Source organism: Saimiri boliviensis, chromosome 1 (assembly GCF_048565385.1).
Source record: "Saimiri boliviensis isolate mSaiBol1 chromosome 1, mSaiBol1.pri, whole genome shotgun sequence".
In the NCBI taxonomy this organism is placed as follows: Eukaryota; Metazoa; Chordata; class Mammalia; order Primates; family Cebidae; genus Saimiri; species Saimiri boliviensis.
The window spans coordinates 51,842,180-51,860,220 of NC_133449.1; the positions used below are offsets into that span (position 1 = coordinate 51,842,180).

At 41.2% G+C, this 18,041-nt stretch overlaps 1 protein-coding gene across 2 annotated transcripts in view; it reads right to left on the minus strand.

Moving 5' to 3' along the window:
• The window catches only part of KDM3A (lysine demethylase 3A), a 60,231-nt gene that overhangs the window by 841 nt on the left and 41,349 nt on the right, over positions 1–18,041 (minus strand). For both annotated transcript variants that reach the window (XM_003942528.4, XM_074397217.1), the window contains 14 exons: positions 17,787–18,001; positions 14,772–14,924; positions 14,541–14,636; positions 14,079–14,206; positions 12,464–12,659; positions 9,905–10,077; positions 9,309–9,545; positions 7,859–8,030; positions 7,005–7,092; positions 6,194–6,324; positions 2,338–2,457; positions 2,116–2,255; positions 822–998; positions 605–739 (listed from right to left, as the gene is read on the minus strand). In XM_003942528.4, coding sequence (XP_003942577.1) covers positions 605–739; positions 822–998; positions 2,116–2,255; positions 2,338–2,457; positions 6,194–6,324; positions 7,005–7,092; positions 7,859–8,030; positions 9,309–9,545; positions 9,905–10,077; positions 12,464–12,659; positions 14,079–14,206; positions 14,541–14,636; positions 14,772–14,924; positions 17,787–18,001 — 2,161 coding nt within the window. The remainder of the gene's footprint in view (positions 1–604; positions 740–821; positions 999–2,115; positions 2,256–2,337; positions 2,458–6,193; positions 6,325–7,004; positions 7,093–7,858; positions 8,031–9,308; positions 9,546–9,904; positions 10,078–12,463; positions 12,660–14,078; positions 14,207–14,540; positions 14,637–14,771; positions 14,925–17,786; positions 18,002–18,041) is intronic.

Genomic DNA, 18,041 nt, shown 5'->3' on the forward strand with positions numbered 1-18,041 from the left:
AGACCAGTATTTCATATACATTTTAAACCCATGATTCTAACAACTTAAAAATCTCATTTTTTCCCCTTGTATAGGTTTTGATACCACATAGACTTACTCACAGTGAGTACAGGGAGAGCCAAGTTCCAAGGTTCAGCTTTATTATTTTTCCCTAATTTTCCAAACATGAAATTACGTTACATGATTCATTACCGAAATCCTTTTGAAAATACCACCCCCTCAGACCTCATTTAGTCCCAGAGATTCAGTTCTGCTCTACGTAAGGGTGATGAGAACACTGCAGCACTAAAAAGTCAAGCACTGTGTTCAAGACCCTTGACTGGCAGCTGGGCCGAAATCAGAAGAGCTGTTCATTTTCAGTACGAAGGCCTTTTTCTCTGTGGGGACAGTCCCTTACAGATTCTAAACAGTATCAAATCAAACCAAGGTGAGATTTTCTCTTGTTCTTCCCTCACTTAAGTAGGTAGTAGTACTAGGTATAAAACAAGTTCATCAACTCACTGTGCTAAGTAGCATACAGCTAAGTTCACTGACTCTATAATAAAGTCAAGAATGGGCCATGAAGCCATAGCCAGAGAATGCTAGGAACTGGTGCTATTTTTACCTGTAATTTATCTTCATGATTGGTATGAGTCTGTGACAGATATCGGAATTCCTGAGTAAGCCAGAAGCAATGTTTAACATGCTCTGGAGAAACAAAATCTTCAGCCACTTTGATGCAGCTATACAAGTTATGAACCTGAAAAACACGAAGTGCTATCAGTAACAAACCAAAAAGTTCATAATATAAGAAGAATAAAGAAAAAGTAATGATTTCTTGCCTGATGTGGAGCTCCTGCCGGGATAAACACCACATCCCCAAGAAACTGTACAATAGCCCAGCCTTGAACTCCATACTCTTGATGAAGACGCTTTCTTAATGATCGGTCTAAATACCAGCTTTGATCATGAATAGGATCGTGGTCTGCTGGGTTTTCTTGACCTTGTTCTTCTGATACCTAAAATACATTCAAAATATTATGCAACTGAGTAACATACTAAGGCCCAATAAGGCATTATTTTTCCTCTAAACAGTGTTGGCAGTTCGTAAATGTCAGGCCTTCAATTTAAGTGCCCCCACTGGCAGAAAAAGACAAGTAGTACTCAAAGACTTCAGCTGAATGAACCAACAGAAGAATGACAAAGAAAATCAGCTTCTCTGATGCTAGTTCCCATAAGCCATCACTGATTGTAAATACCGTATTTAAACAATATTTTAGTCTAGACTTTTAAACACAAGGAGGCCCAGGCTCCTTAGAAATGAACTTGTTTTAACGTTACTAGAAACCTGTCTTCACTTAACAATCTGACTTATGAAACAGTCCCGAAGAGAGCTGCAGATCGCACTTCTTTATCCTTAATCCAGTAACTGGTAAAGCAGAGACTCAGAGTGACACTATCAAAGGAACAATATGGTGACCAGTGGTTTTCTAGAAAAGCCAAATGATCCTTAGCCAGAAACACCTTGATTCAAACAAATGCTTGTCAAAGACCTATTTGGGGCCAGCTAACAGGTTAGGAATGTTCATATCCAAAACTTATGAATGATTAAAGAGTATCAGCCAAAGAAACCTGGGTCTACACATAGCCCTTGCTGAACAACCTGCCAACTACTGGGAAAACCTAGAATCTTCCAAATCCCCGCATCCCTTGCTAATGACAAGTAGGGCCACTCGCTACATGAGAGTGGACAAAACCAATAGGTACCTTGCACTCAGAACATGGCCACTCAGGGGCAAGGATAAATGAACTTCTGAAGTGCTCACATTTTCAAGGTAATAAAAACGAACAGATGCTAAGAAATGATCAGATAAACTAAATTGAAAGCAGAAAAACACAGACATAAAAGACAAGGCTGGATTTTTTTTTTTTTTTTTTTTTTTTAGAAGTGTAGCCCTAATCATTTAGAATCCTTGTTCCTTAGCAACCACCTTCAGCCTATCCAAACTGATAGGCGTAGATTTAATGTTTCAGGTTGTGGCAATTCCCCTGGCCAAACCAGTCAGTTCACTACATGTAGTAACATAATGTTGCTATTCTCTATGCCTCTATTTACACATGCCATAAAAAACACACCTTTTTAAGAAATTCCCGTATCTTTTCCGTGTCCTTTGCAGCATATATGTGCCACAGTGCTCCTGGCTTCTCTTTTCCTTCAATAAAGCGCTTTATTGTGAGTTCGTCAGAATCTCCATCTTGGATGGTCTTAAGGACTTCTAGGGCAGGAAGAGAAAGCAAATATCAGACCACAGGCCCTGGCTCAGAGAGTCAGCCCTCCTTTTATGCTCAGCACCCTACCTTCTTCTTCCTCACACTGTCCTTTGGGAATTCCCACATAGACCATGACATTAGCTGCATCAGATACATCTAAGTGAAGATTTGTTGTTCCGTATTTCCGATCTTCAGGAGTGATTAATCCTGCAAAAAACAAAGTGCCTTAAAGTTTACAGAAGACAACAAAGGCTGCCATAGTCTTTCCACTACCTGGGAGATGGTAGGTCCCTGATTGACTCTTCTGCTGAGAATAACTGAAAATTCTGGATGAAATTATTGCAAAAAAAATTCCTTTAACAAGTCAATGTGCTAGCAAGAAAAGAAGGAATACTCAGAAGCCAAAAACAGCAGGAAATGGATGTGATAAAGCAGGCTCCTGAAGCTGGGATTTGCCAAAAGGACATTTACTAGATCAAGTGAGCTCAGGCTTTGATTGTTGCCACAGCCTAGGAATTCTGGAGCGAGAGACAAAGTCCAAGGACCACTGAAGATGGGGAGTCCAAAGGAAAGCCCCCATCCACACACACATAAACCTGGAACCTCAGATGGTTGTCATGCACTGTAAGAAGGAACACTGCCCAGCGCATTCCTTGGTTCTCTCAACTAAAAGAAGAGGGGTGAGGGGTAAGGAGTGAGCCACAATGACAGCTCCTCTCCTGTGTTCATAGTCTGTGGCTAATTCCTTGAGCATAGGAGAAGGCTTATCTTGCTTAGCAATCACTCAGAAGCTCACCCTGCAGTCACCTTGGGCGGTCTATTCTAACACTAGGACTCTGCTTCTTAGGCTGGGCAGTAGAGAGAAGCACCATTTGTAGTGAGCAAGCAGTGGCTGTGTTCTAACCTACCAGCCTCTGAAAAGGCCCTGTACTGTTTTGGAGAAAGGCTTTATCTCTGGCATGCCTGGGGCTGTGGTTTTAGAGGAACTACACTTACGAGAGGACACACACTTCTTCATTCCAACCTGGGACCAGGGCCCCAGAGCCCTGTTGGACTTTCCTGTCTTTCCAACTTGCTAAAATATCAGCCCTAGGATTAGGTCAAGCACTGGTATTAGGGTGAGATCAAAGGATAGATGAGAGGATTATGAAAAAAGGGAGGAGACAAAGAAACAATTAATGGCAAAAAGTTGAATGCTGTTACATAACTGGGTGATAAGTTATATGGAGTCAGTACTAGACTCTCAAGTTTTCAGTGTGTTTGGAAAATAGTTCCATAGTAAAAAGCAAAATTTATGAAAAAAATTAATGTAATAGAAAATAAAATAAACACATGAATGATATGTGATAACATGGATGAATATAAAAAATCTGATTCTATGAAGTTCAAAAGCAGGCTAAAAACAAAGAATATTGTGCAGGAATTCAAATATATATGTTAAAATTATAAGGGAATGATGAACACAAACTTGAAAGTGGTGGTTAAGACTAAGGGCAATAGGCCAGGCGTGGTAGCTTACGCCTGTAATCCAAGCACTTTGGAGACCAAGGCGGGCAGATCACCTGAGGTCGGGAGTTCAAGACCAGCCCGACCAACATGGTGCAACCCCGTCTTAAAAAAAAAAAAAAAAAAAAAAAAAAAAAAAAAAAAAAAGAGAGTTTTGGCCGGGTGTGGTGGCTCATGCCTGTAATCCAAGCACTTTGGAGGCCAAGGCAGGTGGATCATTTGAGGTTGGGAGTTCAAGACCAGCCTGACCAACATGGTGAAACCCTGTCTTAAAAAAAAAAAAAAAAAAACAAAGACTAAGGGCAATAGGAAGAGGATGGAGCTGGGAAGAAAAGGAAAGGAGAGTAGGAGGCAAAGCCTCGGCAGGGACCGGCTGCCTGCTGATCCGGCCAGTGTCACAGTGCAAAACAAGGAAGTAAACAGCTGCTACCCAGCCACTGGCCCAAAGTCCGTCAGACCCTAGTCACTGATAAAACCAGACTGCAAACCAGGGGAGCCTAAACTCAGATGAAACCAAAATTGTAAAAACATAATGGTCAAAGGGAAAGGAGTCCTAGACAACAAAACATCCTGAAACAAAACACCATGAACTTCTATGGGGGAAAAAAAAGCTAGCAGGGGCTGTTGGGTGATGGAAAGTTAAGAGTAGGGCCTGGGTAGGGAGATGGGCTCTAGCTTGGAAATCAGGAGAGCTAAGTACTAGTCTCAGACCTGCCACCTTGGAATGCCCCTCGGAGATCCTGAATAGGTCAATGTCCTTCTACTCTCCTCAAGTCCTGCTCCTCATTTGCAAAATGGGGGGTGTTGTAGGAGCTAGAGAGGCTGGATTCTATGATCTCTCCAAAGAGCCTTTGCACTTACTTTGATTGAAGAGTCACAGCTTAATCACCCAACCTTTGAAAAAGCCACTCTTTAATGATGTTTACAATAAGATAGAAAGTGTCTGAAAATGAACACATCTTATCGTCATCCCCTGAATGCTTACTTCCGGACGGGAACCATTTTGTCATAGGAAAAGCTTTTATAGAGTAACACTGCCATCTATTAGTGTCTAGGGGAAAAGACCTGTTGCCAAGCTAGTTAAACCAAGCAAGCAATTTCTTTTGAAAATTTCTGATACCCACTTTTAAAGCTTCAGGATTTCTATGAAGGATGTATTAATTACACAACTTCACATTATACAATTTATTGGAAAAATGCTCTCATATACAGAAGTTTGTCCAAGATCCCAACCATGCAGCTGCTTTAATCAGTCTCTGAAGGGCTCAAGGGACAGGACCTTGAGAGAGCACACTGCAGACCCACAGCACATGGAGGGCTCACCAACTGAGACCTGAGAAGTGAGGAATAGGCAAGAGGCCTGGTGCCCGCCACATCTTCTCACCCACACAGCTTATCCCACTCTACCCTAGCAGAACTATCTTGGGCATGGAAACTGCTGGGAGCTTGCAAACAAAAACACTCCCCTGTCACAATTGTCCCCAACTACACTCCTGATGGTTCCCTGGGCTGACTCAATAGTAACAGAATTGTAGGGCTGGAGTCCTTTCCCCTTTCCCCCTCCCCTTCCCCAGCAGTCTTTGGAGAACATGGCAAAGACAACAGACCTTGTCCTTTTTGGGGAGGACACCCATAGGTCTAAGGCTAGAAATGGAAAATGACATGGAAGTAATTACGGGAGGAAGAAATAATTTCCAAGACGACAAGTAGAGGCCAAATAGTAAAAACGAGTAAATAAAATTCACTGAAATACTCAAACAGCTAGAACTGCATTCAACAGTGAATTGATGAATTGGTAAATAATCCCTTCAAAATGGCCAACTCGAATCCAGCCCTAATTAAAGGCCATGTGTAAAACTGAACAAGATCACAGTTATGATGATGAAAGGTGGCTCTGGAAAATGTAGAAACCAGTCTTTATCCCAGGCAGTCCTCCTTGTTAGACAGTACTGAGTCATGTCCAGAGAATAAAAGTCCAATTCAAAAGGTACTTTGAATCCTAAGTAACCAACTTCTACCCACCAGCAGAGAACACTGCATTTAATTGTAGCCGATGTTAAGACAGCTGGAATGCTAGCACATTGACCTAAATGTCTGAACACTGAAATCATTAATAAAAGTACATTCTCTCATCTATCACGCAGCCATTAAAAGTGATCTAAAGACTATTAAGCAACATGTAAAGATTTTACAGTGTAAAATTAGGTATAATAAAGAGAAAAATAAAACATCGTATGTGCTCTACAACTGCCAACTATGAAAATGAAATACACAAACATGTGGTCAGAGAATGAAAGGAAATACGTAAAAATGAAGGCTGAGGCTGTATTAATTAAGCATTAGGATTATGGGTGTTTTCCACCTCTCCCTCCCCAAAAATCAATTTTTCAAACATTTTTAGTTATTTCCATTTTAAAGTTAGCTATCTCCATCTTACCATAGGCATTATACATCTTGGGACCCAGATCTGGCCGAACAAAGTAGTTTGGCAGCCTAGAGGCCAAGTTCAGTTTGCCATCTCGCCTTGTGTACTCTGGCAGTGGAATGTTGGCCATCAGATCATCAAACCTAGAAAAACAGAACCAGGAATTTGCAAAATAAGACTGCTTTTCTAATTCATTATTGTGTAACTTCTTTTGTTCCTTCTACACCAAAAGGAACAAACACATCTCTGATCATATAGACTGAGAGAGCCATCAAATACTTAAGATGAGAATTACAGTAGTTATATACAAAGATGTCTTCTTTCTCTCTTACAACATACAAATGTGTCCAAATCAGCTGGAATAGTTCAGACAAAAGATCTCAGCAATAAATTCCAGATAAAAAGTTACACTTAGGCATATGTCACTGTGACACCCTTTTCAAGGTTTCAAGCTCAATCAGTACCCACTAGGTGTCTTCTTGTCTGACTCAGTGCTGTAACCATAACTGTCCTGACCCTGACATGACAGCTCCCACAACTGCTTCCAAATCAGCCTTGTAAGAATATGTGAGCCTCTTCTCTAGCAGAGCCTACCATGGAAAATGTGTGGTGTTCCATTAGTTAGCCAAGCCTAAAAGCCAATCACTTTTTCATCTCATTTAAAAAATAAACATGCCTCCAATGACTACAAACTAGAAATGAAAAATGAGCAGCAGTATAACTACAGAACCTTTATTTCCTTGAAAACTATTTTCTCACTACCTCAAAAAATAATGTATTCTACCAAGAACAGAATCATCTCTCCCCACCTTCATAATCATACCTGGAAGGCATCATATCTCTAAAATCTTCTCCCGGTGGCCAGTCCTTAAGTTTCAACACCATTGGTTCTTTTTCATTTTTCAAACGATCTGCAAGGTAAACCAGAATAAATGAACTGTTACTATTTATAACTCAGAAACAGACCAAAATAAATGACAAATTAACATTTTATGCCTCAACAATACAAACAAAATACATCTCTGCAAAATTTTCATAACCTGACATATTTAGTATGCAAATATTATTTTTCCTTGATTTTCCCCTCCTACCAACTATCCACCATTTTATTTCTACAGTGTAAAGAAATCCATTTGTACCCAGGAGGCAGCAAGGTGCACCAAAATAAAAATCACCAACTAATGGATTTGTGTCAGGGCCTTGTCTTTCCTAGAAGCTTATTAAACTGCCATTCATTCTTGGAGATTCAGCCACTCCCTTTTGCCCACTGCATGCAGGTGCTGTTCTGACAGCTGTCATCAATCCAATCTGCTCCTCCTCTACAGTGTTCTGGAAGAAGCGAGCAGCATCCCAACTAACCAAAGCAATGCATCTCAACAATCAAAGGTCACAGGCATTTCTGAGGCCACCATGGAACAGAAATTACTTATTCTGTTCAGAGAGATATTGAGCCTATCTGGATGTTCTGTCCAGGAACAACAAAGACCAACAGAACAGGTAATAATGCCTCAGTGTTCAAAAGCATAAACACTGTAACAAGGAAGGGGAAGAGAAGACAGATGTTAATTTCAAACTGCAAAATCCTGGAAAATGCTGCGGTTGGGTCTCAGACTCCTGCCATTCCTGTGTCCCCTCCTTTCACATCCTCAACCCCCTCAAAAGATCTTTCATACGTACTTGGAACGTCTTCAAAGCCATCCCAGAAGTCTCCTACTGTGGCTCCTGTGATGATTTCATTGGTCCTACAATTAACTAGGTCTACTTCCTGCTCACCAAACTCTTTCCTAAAGGATTCAGGTTTCCAAAGTTCAGAGTTCAATTTATGATGCACTCCAGACACCATCACTGGCTAAATGAAGAGAAGGAAGACTTTAGTCTGAACTCTGGCAGGTGTTCCCACTCCCGAAGGCAGTCCCTCTTCACACTGCTGCTGGTGTGTTTCCATGGAGCTAGTGCCCCATCTCAGATGGTGCAGTGACAGTTTAGACTTAGTTTTCGGAGCTCCCAAATCACCTCCAAGCTTCACCATTCATCTGCTACACACCCCTTGCTCTCAAACTACAGGAGTAAGCATCTAGGAGAAAGGCATCACCTTTCCTAGTCAGATCTCATTACTCACAGCAAGATGGACTGTAAAGAAGACAAGGGCTGGAAGGAGTGTCCAGTGGCACTAGTCACCAGTGAAACAGGGTGACCCCACTGTACTCGAGCCTGTTATTGTCAAGCAGGAATACGGCCTGTGACACCCCTCACTACTGGCTATGGGAGGATGCCAAACCTTTTGGCTGTCTAAGACTACCTAGAAATTCTGACCTTTATATGAAATAGTCTAACTTTAAAATATTGGCAACAAGCAATAAAGCCTGCTGATAGACTGTATTCAGCCCATCATTTTGTTTCTTGCCTATATATGATTAAATGAGCAAATCCTATTAGTACACTGGATGAAGAAAAACATTTTTGAAAATTTATTTTTGGTTAAACACATCTTTCTGTTTGGCAATTCTCCCAAATTCTTGTCCAAGAGCAGTGTTCCTTTAGCAAAGACCCCATTTGGCCAAAGAGAGAAGCTAAAGATCAAGAAAAGAAAACCAAAACAAGAAAGCACAGAAGCAGGCCTAGAAATTCTCCTTAAAGTATTAACCAGCACTTAAGATCCAACAACCGTGCCCTTTAGAGCAGGACCTGGGGACTTTATGACACCACATGGCCCTGGCCCACCTACAACTGCCTTCAACACAGGGTTTTCATTCAGGTAGTAGGGGTGCATGATTTTGTACCACATTTTGTCTGACCTCCCAAATCCCATCAGCCTGTAGTCACACTCTCACTTCCTCTGCTGAGGTTTATCATAGGAATCACTAAGCCTGGATGCCCTCATCAAAAACCCAACGGGGACTGATAGGAAGCAACCAAAACCTGACTGGAAATGTCAGTTTTGGACCATCAGCTTTGAAAAGTAAGACTGATGGCCATACCCTGACCTGATTATACTTACCCTAAACAATAAAGAATAAAACAGGTGGTAAAAGATGGGGAAAAGGGTGAGGTGGGGTTGTCAGAAGTCTGCCAAAGGAACCAAGAAGGGGGTTCTGAAAAGGGCTGGGAGAAGGGAGGCCTACATTACCTGCCCTTGTTTCCAGCACTCCCTAAACACATTCCAGTTGCTCTTATTGTTGGGGTCTTGCAAGCACAGCAAGCGATTATCACAAAGCCAATAGTGAGGAGTGTCAAAGCCCAGAATGCTGGGCTTGATCGTTAGTCCTTGAGGCCTCTTGGGTAAATCAGAGGAAGTCTTATTTTGCACCAAAGAGGCAAAGATGTCATCAAGGATTTTTGGTGTATTCTTCAGTCCATTTTCTGTCTGAATTGGAGAAAGAACAAAAGTCTTAAACATGTCATTCCCTTACCATCAAAAAACCCCATTCCCATAATGATGACTATATACTACATATCCAGAAGAGTCCAAGCCAGGACCCCCAGGCAAAAAGGCATGTCCCCTCTCCCCACTTGACAACTCATAGAAGTGAGGTAACAGGAGAAAGTGGCCCAGCTCAGAAACATAGTCCAATGAAACTCCTCCTCCAATGACTCAGCCTTTGGAGCCTACAAAGGTAAGTATGTGATTCAGTCTCCTTTCTTTCAGTTCTGACTTCTCTAGCCTCTTCCTGTTCTGTCTCTATTCAACTTTACAACATGGAGTACCAACAAACAAGCACATACCTTTCCTGTAGAAGAATTCAAGAGATTTCGGAGGAAACCAGAATTGTTGTTGCTTACAGGTGTCAAAATTGTGCTGTTAAAGGTATGGAGGACTGTGCTGGATTTGCTTAAAGGTGGGAGGGGTGGAAGACATTTGATTTCATTCTTTAAAACTGGCATAGTTGGTTGTTTTTCTAAAATAAAACAAAACATCCAGATAAAAAGACGTTTTTGAAAGGCAAATCCCTTATTAGTATTCTATTAACAGAAATACTTTAGAACTTGCTTTCCATTTACTGAAACAGAAAAAAACTTTAGGGGAAAAGTATTAATATTATTTACTTAGATAAGACTCATTGATGTTAAAAACAGTAACTAGTACAATGGATTTTCATAAATTGACCTTGTTATCTAGCAACCCTGACAGATAAGTTTAGTAAATGTAGATTTTTTTGCATTTTTTGCATGTACTGTCTACAAATAATCGGCAGCATTCTCTTTTCACATTTTTTTTTCCTTTGGCCTCAATGCATTGACCAAGACTTTCAGTACAATGCTTAATAAAGACTGATAACAGATATCCTTTGTCTTGTTCTTTTTTTTTTTTTTTTTTTTTGAGACGGAGTTTCGCTCTCGTTACCCAGGCTGGAGTGCAATGGCGCGATCTCAGCTCACTGCACCCTCCGCCTCCTGGGCTCAGGCAATTCTCCTGCCTCAGCCTCCTGAGCAGCTGAGATTACAGGCACGTGCCACCATGCCCAGCTAATTTTTTATATTTTTAGTAGAGACGGGGTTTCACCATGTTGACCAGGATGGTCTCGATCTCTTGACCTCGTGATCCACCAGCCTCGGCCTCCCAAAGTGCTGGGATTACAGGCTTGAGCCACCGCGCCCGGCTGTCTTGTTCTTAAACATAGAGAGAAACTGGAAAGAGAAGAGAAGAGGACAGGAGAGGAGAGAGGAGTGAGGGGAGGGGAGGGGAGGAAAGAAAAGAGGAAAGGAAAGGAAAGGAAAGGAAAAAAAAGGGAAGGGAAGGGAAAGGGGAAGGGAAAAGGAAAAGGAAAAAGGAAAAAAAACCCTTAAAGACCAGCTTGGCCAACATGGCAAAATCCCATCTCTACTAAAAACACAAAAATTAGTTGGGCGTGCTGGTGGCGCCTGTAATCCCAGCTACTTGAGAGGCTGAGGCAGGAGAATTGCTTGAACCTGGAAGGTGGCATTGCAGGGAGCCAAGATCGTGCCACTGCACTTCAGCCTGGGTGGATAGAACAAGATTCCATCTCAAAAAAACCCAAATTTTTTTAAAAAAATTAATGATTATGATGTCCCTAGTCCATTTTTTAACTGTTAAGAATGTTCTTTTTTTTTTTCGAGAAGTTTTTTGTAAATAATAAATAGGTACTAAATTTTACTTAATGCTTTCCTGCATCTTGTCCCATGATTATTCTCCTACATTTTTGAATGTCAGACTACATCTTCATTTCTGGAAAAACCTTGAAAATTTTGAATTATTTTTCTGCCACTTGCTAATTGTCTTACTTTGGCTCAAATGAGTTGATTTATGTGTGCTTCAGCTTCTTCATCAGTAATAGAGAAATAAGAAGCAATATTGATGATTGGGCATCACAGAATTACCTAACATGTAAAGAGAGGGCCTGGACCACACAGGAGTTTGAATATTCTTTTTACTCTTTGTAACGTATGTGTAACTCACCAGCTGTGCTCTTGCCAGCTTTTCAAATAACTTTTCTGTAACAGTCATCTTAGACTTAATTTGTGAATTCTTTTAAGAGCTCCTTATCACATTTTTAAAGCGATATGAAAGTTTTTCCAGAAATTCAGGTGTAGTCCAACATTCAAATATTCCTTCATTTAGTGTCAAATTTGATTCACTAAAATTTTGTCGGAATCTTTGCATGAAAGAAGTGGCCTACATCATGTTGAAACCCCGTCTCTACTAAAAAAAAAATACAAAAATCAACTGGGCCTGGTGGCGTGCACCTGTAGTCCCAGCTACTCAGGAGGCTGAGGCAGGAGAATTGCTTGAACCTGGGAGGCAGAGGTTGCAGTGAGCCTTGCTCTGTCACACACACACACACACACACACACACACACACAAAGAAGTGGCCTGCAATTCTTCTCTTCTGTAACACAGCCAGAAGGTCGAAGTCCCTAAATTTTCATGGAACTCTACCTCAGTCCAAAGCCCACACTCTTCATATTTATCAAGCATCCCGAGGTGACAGCACAGATGACAAAAATAAAACGAAAACTAGCACATTCCAATTTACATATAGGGCAAGGCTAGAAAGGCGAAAAATCACTTATTAAGCAAGTCTCAGCCCCACCCCATTCCTGCCAAACACTCTCAACCTTAGCTAGTGTTCTATCGCAGCAGCAAAAGTTCTTTTTGGTAGCTGCATTTCAAAAACACTTTCATTTGTGGCAGGTTCCAGAATGACTCCAGAGAAGCACTTTCCATTCTACACGACTTCTAACCACTGTTCTCCCAGCAACTGAGGTTATCAAGTCCCTCCATGAATGGACTAAAATACTCAGGAACAAACAGCGAAGACTCACCCTTGTTTTCCTTGTTGACATTCCCACTGGTTAGGTCTGCCAGCCAGTTTAGAGGAGATGTGCTGGCTGGACAGGCAGGCTTTATGCTGCTGGCTGGCTTGGAGGCTGCTTCCCCACCCACAGCTGCTGGCTCCAACACCGAGGGGTTCTGCTGGAGCACTGCACCAAGAGTCGGTTTTTCTCCAGTTAAAGAAGTCTGTGTTAAGCATTAAAGGATGATTTTACATAAGCTGAAGAATGACATTTTCCTTTTCTTACTTTCTCCCCTAATAGCCGAGCAATAAGTAAGATAAACATTCAGAACAAAACCACCTAATACAGTAGCTAGCTCTGGGTATCCCCACAGCTGCAGTAATCTTGCATTAGTAGAGAATAACTACAAGGTGGGAGATACATTAGCAACTTACACACAGCAGGTATTTCCCTCTGCATTCTTCTACCATCCAGCCCCTGCTGGTACATATCCCTATTACTGGATGTACCTTGCTGGTTTAAAATGACCAGTTTGTGCCTGTCTCTCCTGTGAACTCATCCCAGAATCCAGGATAAGCACAGAAAACAAGGCTGAAAATGAATAAATGAAGCAGGCAGGAAAGGTAAAGCTGAGATTTCAGAAGGAAATGGGATGCAGTGAAATGCTATTTTGAGTGAGCTTTAAAAATGTGATGAGCTCTTAAAAGAACTCATAAATTAAATCTAAGATGACTGTTGTAGAAGAAAATGATTTTAAAACTGGCAAGAGCGAGTTTATACCACATAAGGAGGAGGAAAAAGAATATTCAAACTCCTGTTGTGGTCCAGGCCCTCTCTTTACATATGATGTAATTCTGTGAAACCTAATCATCAATATTGCTTATTATTTCTGTATTACTGATGAGGAAGCTGACGCACATATAAATCAGCTCATGTGAACCAAAGTAACACAACTAGCAAATGGTGGAAAAGAATTCAAATTCAGTTCTGACTCCAAAGATTACAAGTCTTCTGCCCTCCCATCATGCCTTGACACCACAGCTTTACAGAAATGTCAAGTTCTGATTATTAAACACAATGGGGCATACTGATTACTGGAATAGGGGGGAGAAGGGGGACAGCAAGGGGTACATGTGATGATGGGGAGGAGAGGGATCCAACCAAGGAGAAACGTGAGGACTGAGAAAATGAACACTTTTTACATTGAGTGACGGGCAACTAAACGCTCATTTTATCATTATTTCCTTCGGCTCTTCATAAACATAAGCAAAATATATTTAGTAATTTTAGAAATGTTGAAGCTTATCTGAATAATTTTAGTTCTGCAAAATACACAATTTTTTTTAAAAAAAAAACCTTTTGCAAATTAGACAGCTACTTAATAGGTAACTACATTAGAACTTTTTACTTTTTCAAGAAACAAAAATGTAAAACCTACTAAAAGAGGCCACAGAAAAGTCCACAGAAGTAATGTGAAAAGTCAGAATGGGTCTCTGAACTGCCACATGAACTGTATGAATTCTCTCTCTCTCTCTCTCTCTCTCTCTCTCTCTGTCTCTCTCCACTGATAGCTATCCTCAGGTTCCTTTACAGACAAATGACAGTTCCAAGGGACGGTGAATTTAGGATAAGCAGCAAATACCTGTTTTAGGTCTTCCTTTGAGGCTGGCTTTGAAAAGAGTTTGAATTGCCTGTTTGAACAAGGACAGTTTGCCTTTATTCCCCATTTCGCTCTTACAGAATGAACAATGTCTCCAACATCATAGAGGGCTAAGGAAAGGGCAGAGGCAAACATCTGAACAAGGGTATTAGGTACTTTCAACTTCAACATTACAGAGAAGCGGCTGGCATTCCCCATTTGATTATGTTTCCCACTCCCTCCTTTCATTCTGCTCCAGAGGCCTTCCCCAAAATGCATTTTGTTTTCTTCTACAAAACTATTCCACAAAACTTTAATCAGAAAGTGTTGGGGACTTAATACACTTCTGGAGTTATTTAATACACACTAAAATAAATGTAGTGAGTATAAAGTAAAACCAAACTACTAGCCCCTATGAGTTAACCAAGACAAGGGGAAAGAAAATCATTGCAGCACATGAAATACCTTTTCCAGGAATGATCTGTGTAGGCATTAAGTTCTCTGGTTCATGTATCTGACTCTTCACACATTTTAGCCAAGAGAAAGTCTTGTAAGCAGCACCTGCAAATAACTGATTTGTAGTAACTATTCTTTATAGACTCTGGCTCCATATGCTTCAAGAAACCCACCAACAACCAATCAAAAACTTGATTTAACTGTGTAAAGGGGCTGGAAGAGAATCTGATCAGTTCTCACCCTGTTGGCAATTCTTTCTCTTCATCCGGTAGCAATCCACACATACTCCAAAACCACACCGAGGACACACCCAGTGCAGGTTGAAGATGGTGGTATCGCACACATCACACATTTCTCGAACACCTTTTACAGCTCGCTTCCAAGCAACCTGTCCTGCAAAAACCAGTAAATCACTTAGTCTCTGGAAGGAGAGAGCTTCTGAAATCAAAACATGAAAGGATCGGGGTTGTTGTCATTCCTCCCTGTGACTAGACTTCAGATTAACTTTGTTCAGCCTTCAATGCAAATGCTGCCTCCCCCATGAAGCACTCCTGGATCCCCTCAGCATTCCTAGTAACTTGAATTTGTACTTCAGTTTCATACCTCTTCTCACTGTATATCTCACCTCCCTCTAGGAGACTGAGCTCCAAGCAGAATCCCTATTCAGACTGTGCAGCAGCAGTTACACAAGTTGGAGATCAGACACAGGCATCACACAACACTGGTTCTTAACCTCTGAGTCATGAGTCCCTTTCAGAATTTAAAGGCAGTACGTGCCAGGCTTTCTCCAACGGGAAAAAAAAATTTACTCAGATCCACAAACCCAATAATCTGCATAGAGCATCAGGTTATTCAGATACCCTACATCCAACTGCCCATTAAAAACTCCAAGGTGCTCAGGAGACCTGGAGACAGCTGCACATTAACTTAAGCGCAGGCACAATGGTCCAAGGTCAGTTCCTTCACCAGTCAGTCAGAAACTCAATTTAGCCAGTGCCAGGAATGATGCAGGCACCCAGAACTGACTCACACTGACCAAACATCCAGCAGCTTAAGGCAGGACCCAGGATTCCACAAGCAGCATTTTCTGTTCCAGTGGCCAAGACCTAATAACTGGAGGGAGAGGCCTTTCAAAACCGGACAGGCCATTGGACCCTTCTCCCAGATGGAGGAGTGCCAAATCAGGGAACCAAACCAGGTATCAGAAAGCTTTCAGAAGTATGAACATTTTTGTGGTCACAAAAAAGCCCAAGGTCCCCTGACTACAAGACTCCCGGCAGTCAGTCTGTGTCTCTCTCCTGAACAACACTGGATCAGTGCTGCTGCATTCCTGGTTCTATGGAGAATATCTTTTTCCTAATCTAGTTTGGGGTTAACTCATTCCTTCTTCAGACTGAACACAACCCAAATGACCAAGCTTTAGTTTATTCAAAATCAATCCAACTGCTGAATGGACTTCTGCCATTTCATTATAATGTAACAGCCCAGGGCACAATACATATAGCTTTAGGCATCTTACAAATGAGATTTTATGAACTTCACCCTGGACACTTGGATTAAGACTGTTTTATCAGAAAGTACTCTTAAATCTCTTAGCCACCCATTTAATAATTACATATCACTGAAAACACAGATTAAAAGTAATAATAGTCAAGATTTGCTCCCTGATCTCAGGATCAGAGGTAACCTCTTCTGGGTATGGTGGCTTATCTCAGTATCACTCACAGTGAGTTTCGCTCTCCAATCTGACCAGCTTGTCACAGAGAAAAGAGCAAGCAACAGGATAATCAAAAAGGCAAGGAGGAAAGGTTAATAACATTTAAATCGAGGAGAGTTTCTTAATTATGCTCTAAAAGATCATTGTCTTTACCTTTTTCTATATGAAACACACATACACACACACTTTTTTTTTAGATGACTCACCTTTATCAAAGAAAAAACCATCACTTGCTTACAACCGCTCTGCTGATTCAGGAGCAAAGCTACTAATACATTCCAAAAAAGTGTTTCCACATTGCAATCATGTATGTACCACTACCTGATGTTACTTAGGAATTTTTCTTTAAATCTACTACTTTTACTTAAATATATTTAATAAAGAAACTTTGTATCTCTACTGAAAGTGGAAACTAATATTGCTTGTCTTAAACAGATTACAGAGGGAAAAAATGTAGTAAGATTCTTCACTTAGAGTCTCCACTACACCAACAGAATGAAGTAATTCTGAAGAATGACTGGTTATCCCAGGCACTCACAACTCCCTTTCTCCCAGGCAGTCTGTATTCTTGCAGCTGGGAATGCCCTAGTCCTTTTCCTTGGACTCTGAGACAGCATCCACATCTATTCAGTAAGTTATTTTTGTGCTGAAGCTAGCTTCAGTTAGTTGCTGGTAATAAATCAAAATTCTCAAGACTGGTATGGATACTTGTATTCAAACATTTGGTTAAGCAAAGTCTAAAAAGAGACACACCAGAGGAATGGAAAGGCTTCACTTAAAACTTTCAATCACTGGGAAAGATAAGACGATGGAAGAAAATATGAGGCTTACAAGGCAGATGCCCCATGGTGCTTTTGGCTGGAGAACTCATTTCCACAGAGGCACATGGACGGGAAGAGGTGGTACTGTCCTCCACACATCCTAGCTTGAGACGTCATGAAAGAAGTCTGGCTCTGTGCCACCTACCCTGATCCCTGTGGTTTACTGGGCTGCCAGATCAGTGTGAGAATGCTCCCAAAGAGCGGAGGACACAGGCACATGCCTGTCTAGAACCTCCACGTATTCCCTTCAGACCTTGACTCTAACACTCACTTCCATCTGAACCTGTTCTCATTCTCATCTCTGGGACCTAGCCCTGCAGACTGTAACTCAGTAGGTCTAGGAGTCAGCCTTCCCAGTCTTATTTTCCTTGAAATGTATTCATGATTAAGAACCTTTGTTTTAAAATAAACCAATCTGAGACCTCATCTTTTAGTGCACCTGCACTGCTAGTGAGGCTGTAAAAATTCCACCATCACTTCACCTTCACCTTTCCTAACAGAAAGTTCGTTCCACTCCTTTGGTAATTGGCCCAAAATAAACCCCAAACATAGATGGCCAACTCTGATGAAACCTGTTACAAAAGGAAAAATGCAACCTCATTATACCAAAGTTATCTTTTGAGTGAAAATAAAACCCAAGCAATTAGGACTTGGTGCCACTTAGCAACAAAAATTAAGTTGGGCTCAAAAATCCTACCCCCTAAGAGATGCTCTTACTGTGTGGCTCAATAGTTGACATAGCTTCCTTTTCAGAAATCACCATTTGACAGAAGTGGTCTCCAATGTTGGCCAAGATGTACTTTGCTGTGTCCAAATCAATCCCCACAACGTTTTTGGTTAAAGGTAACCACAAGCCAATTGCTTCACTGTCATACTTGTTTGGTGTTAAGAAGCCTTCTACCCGCAACACACCGTGTTTGTTGAATTGTAACCTAGGGGAAGGAGAGGGAAAAAAAAGATATAATGTATATA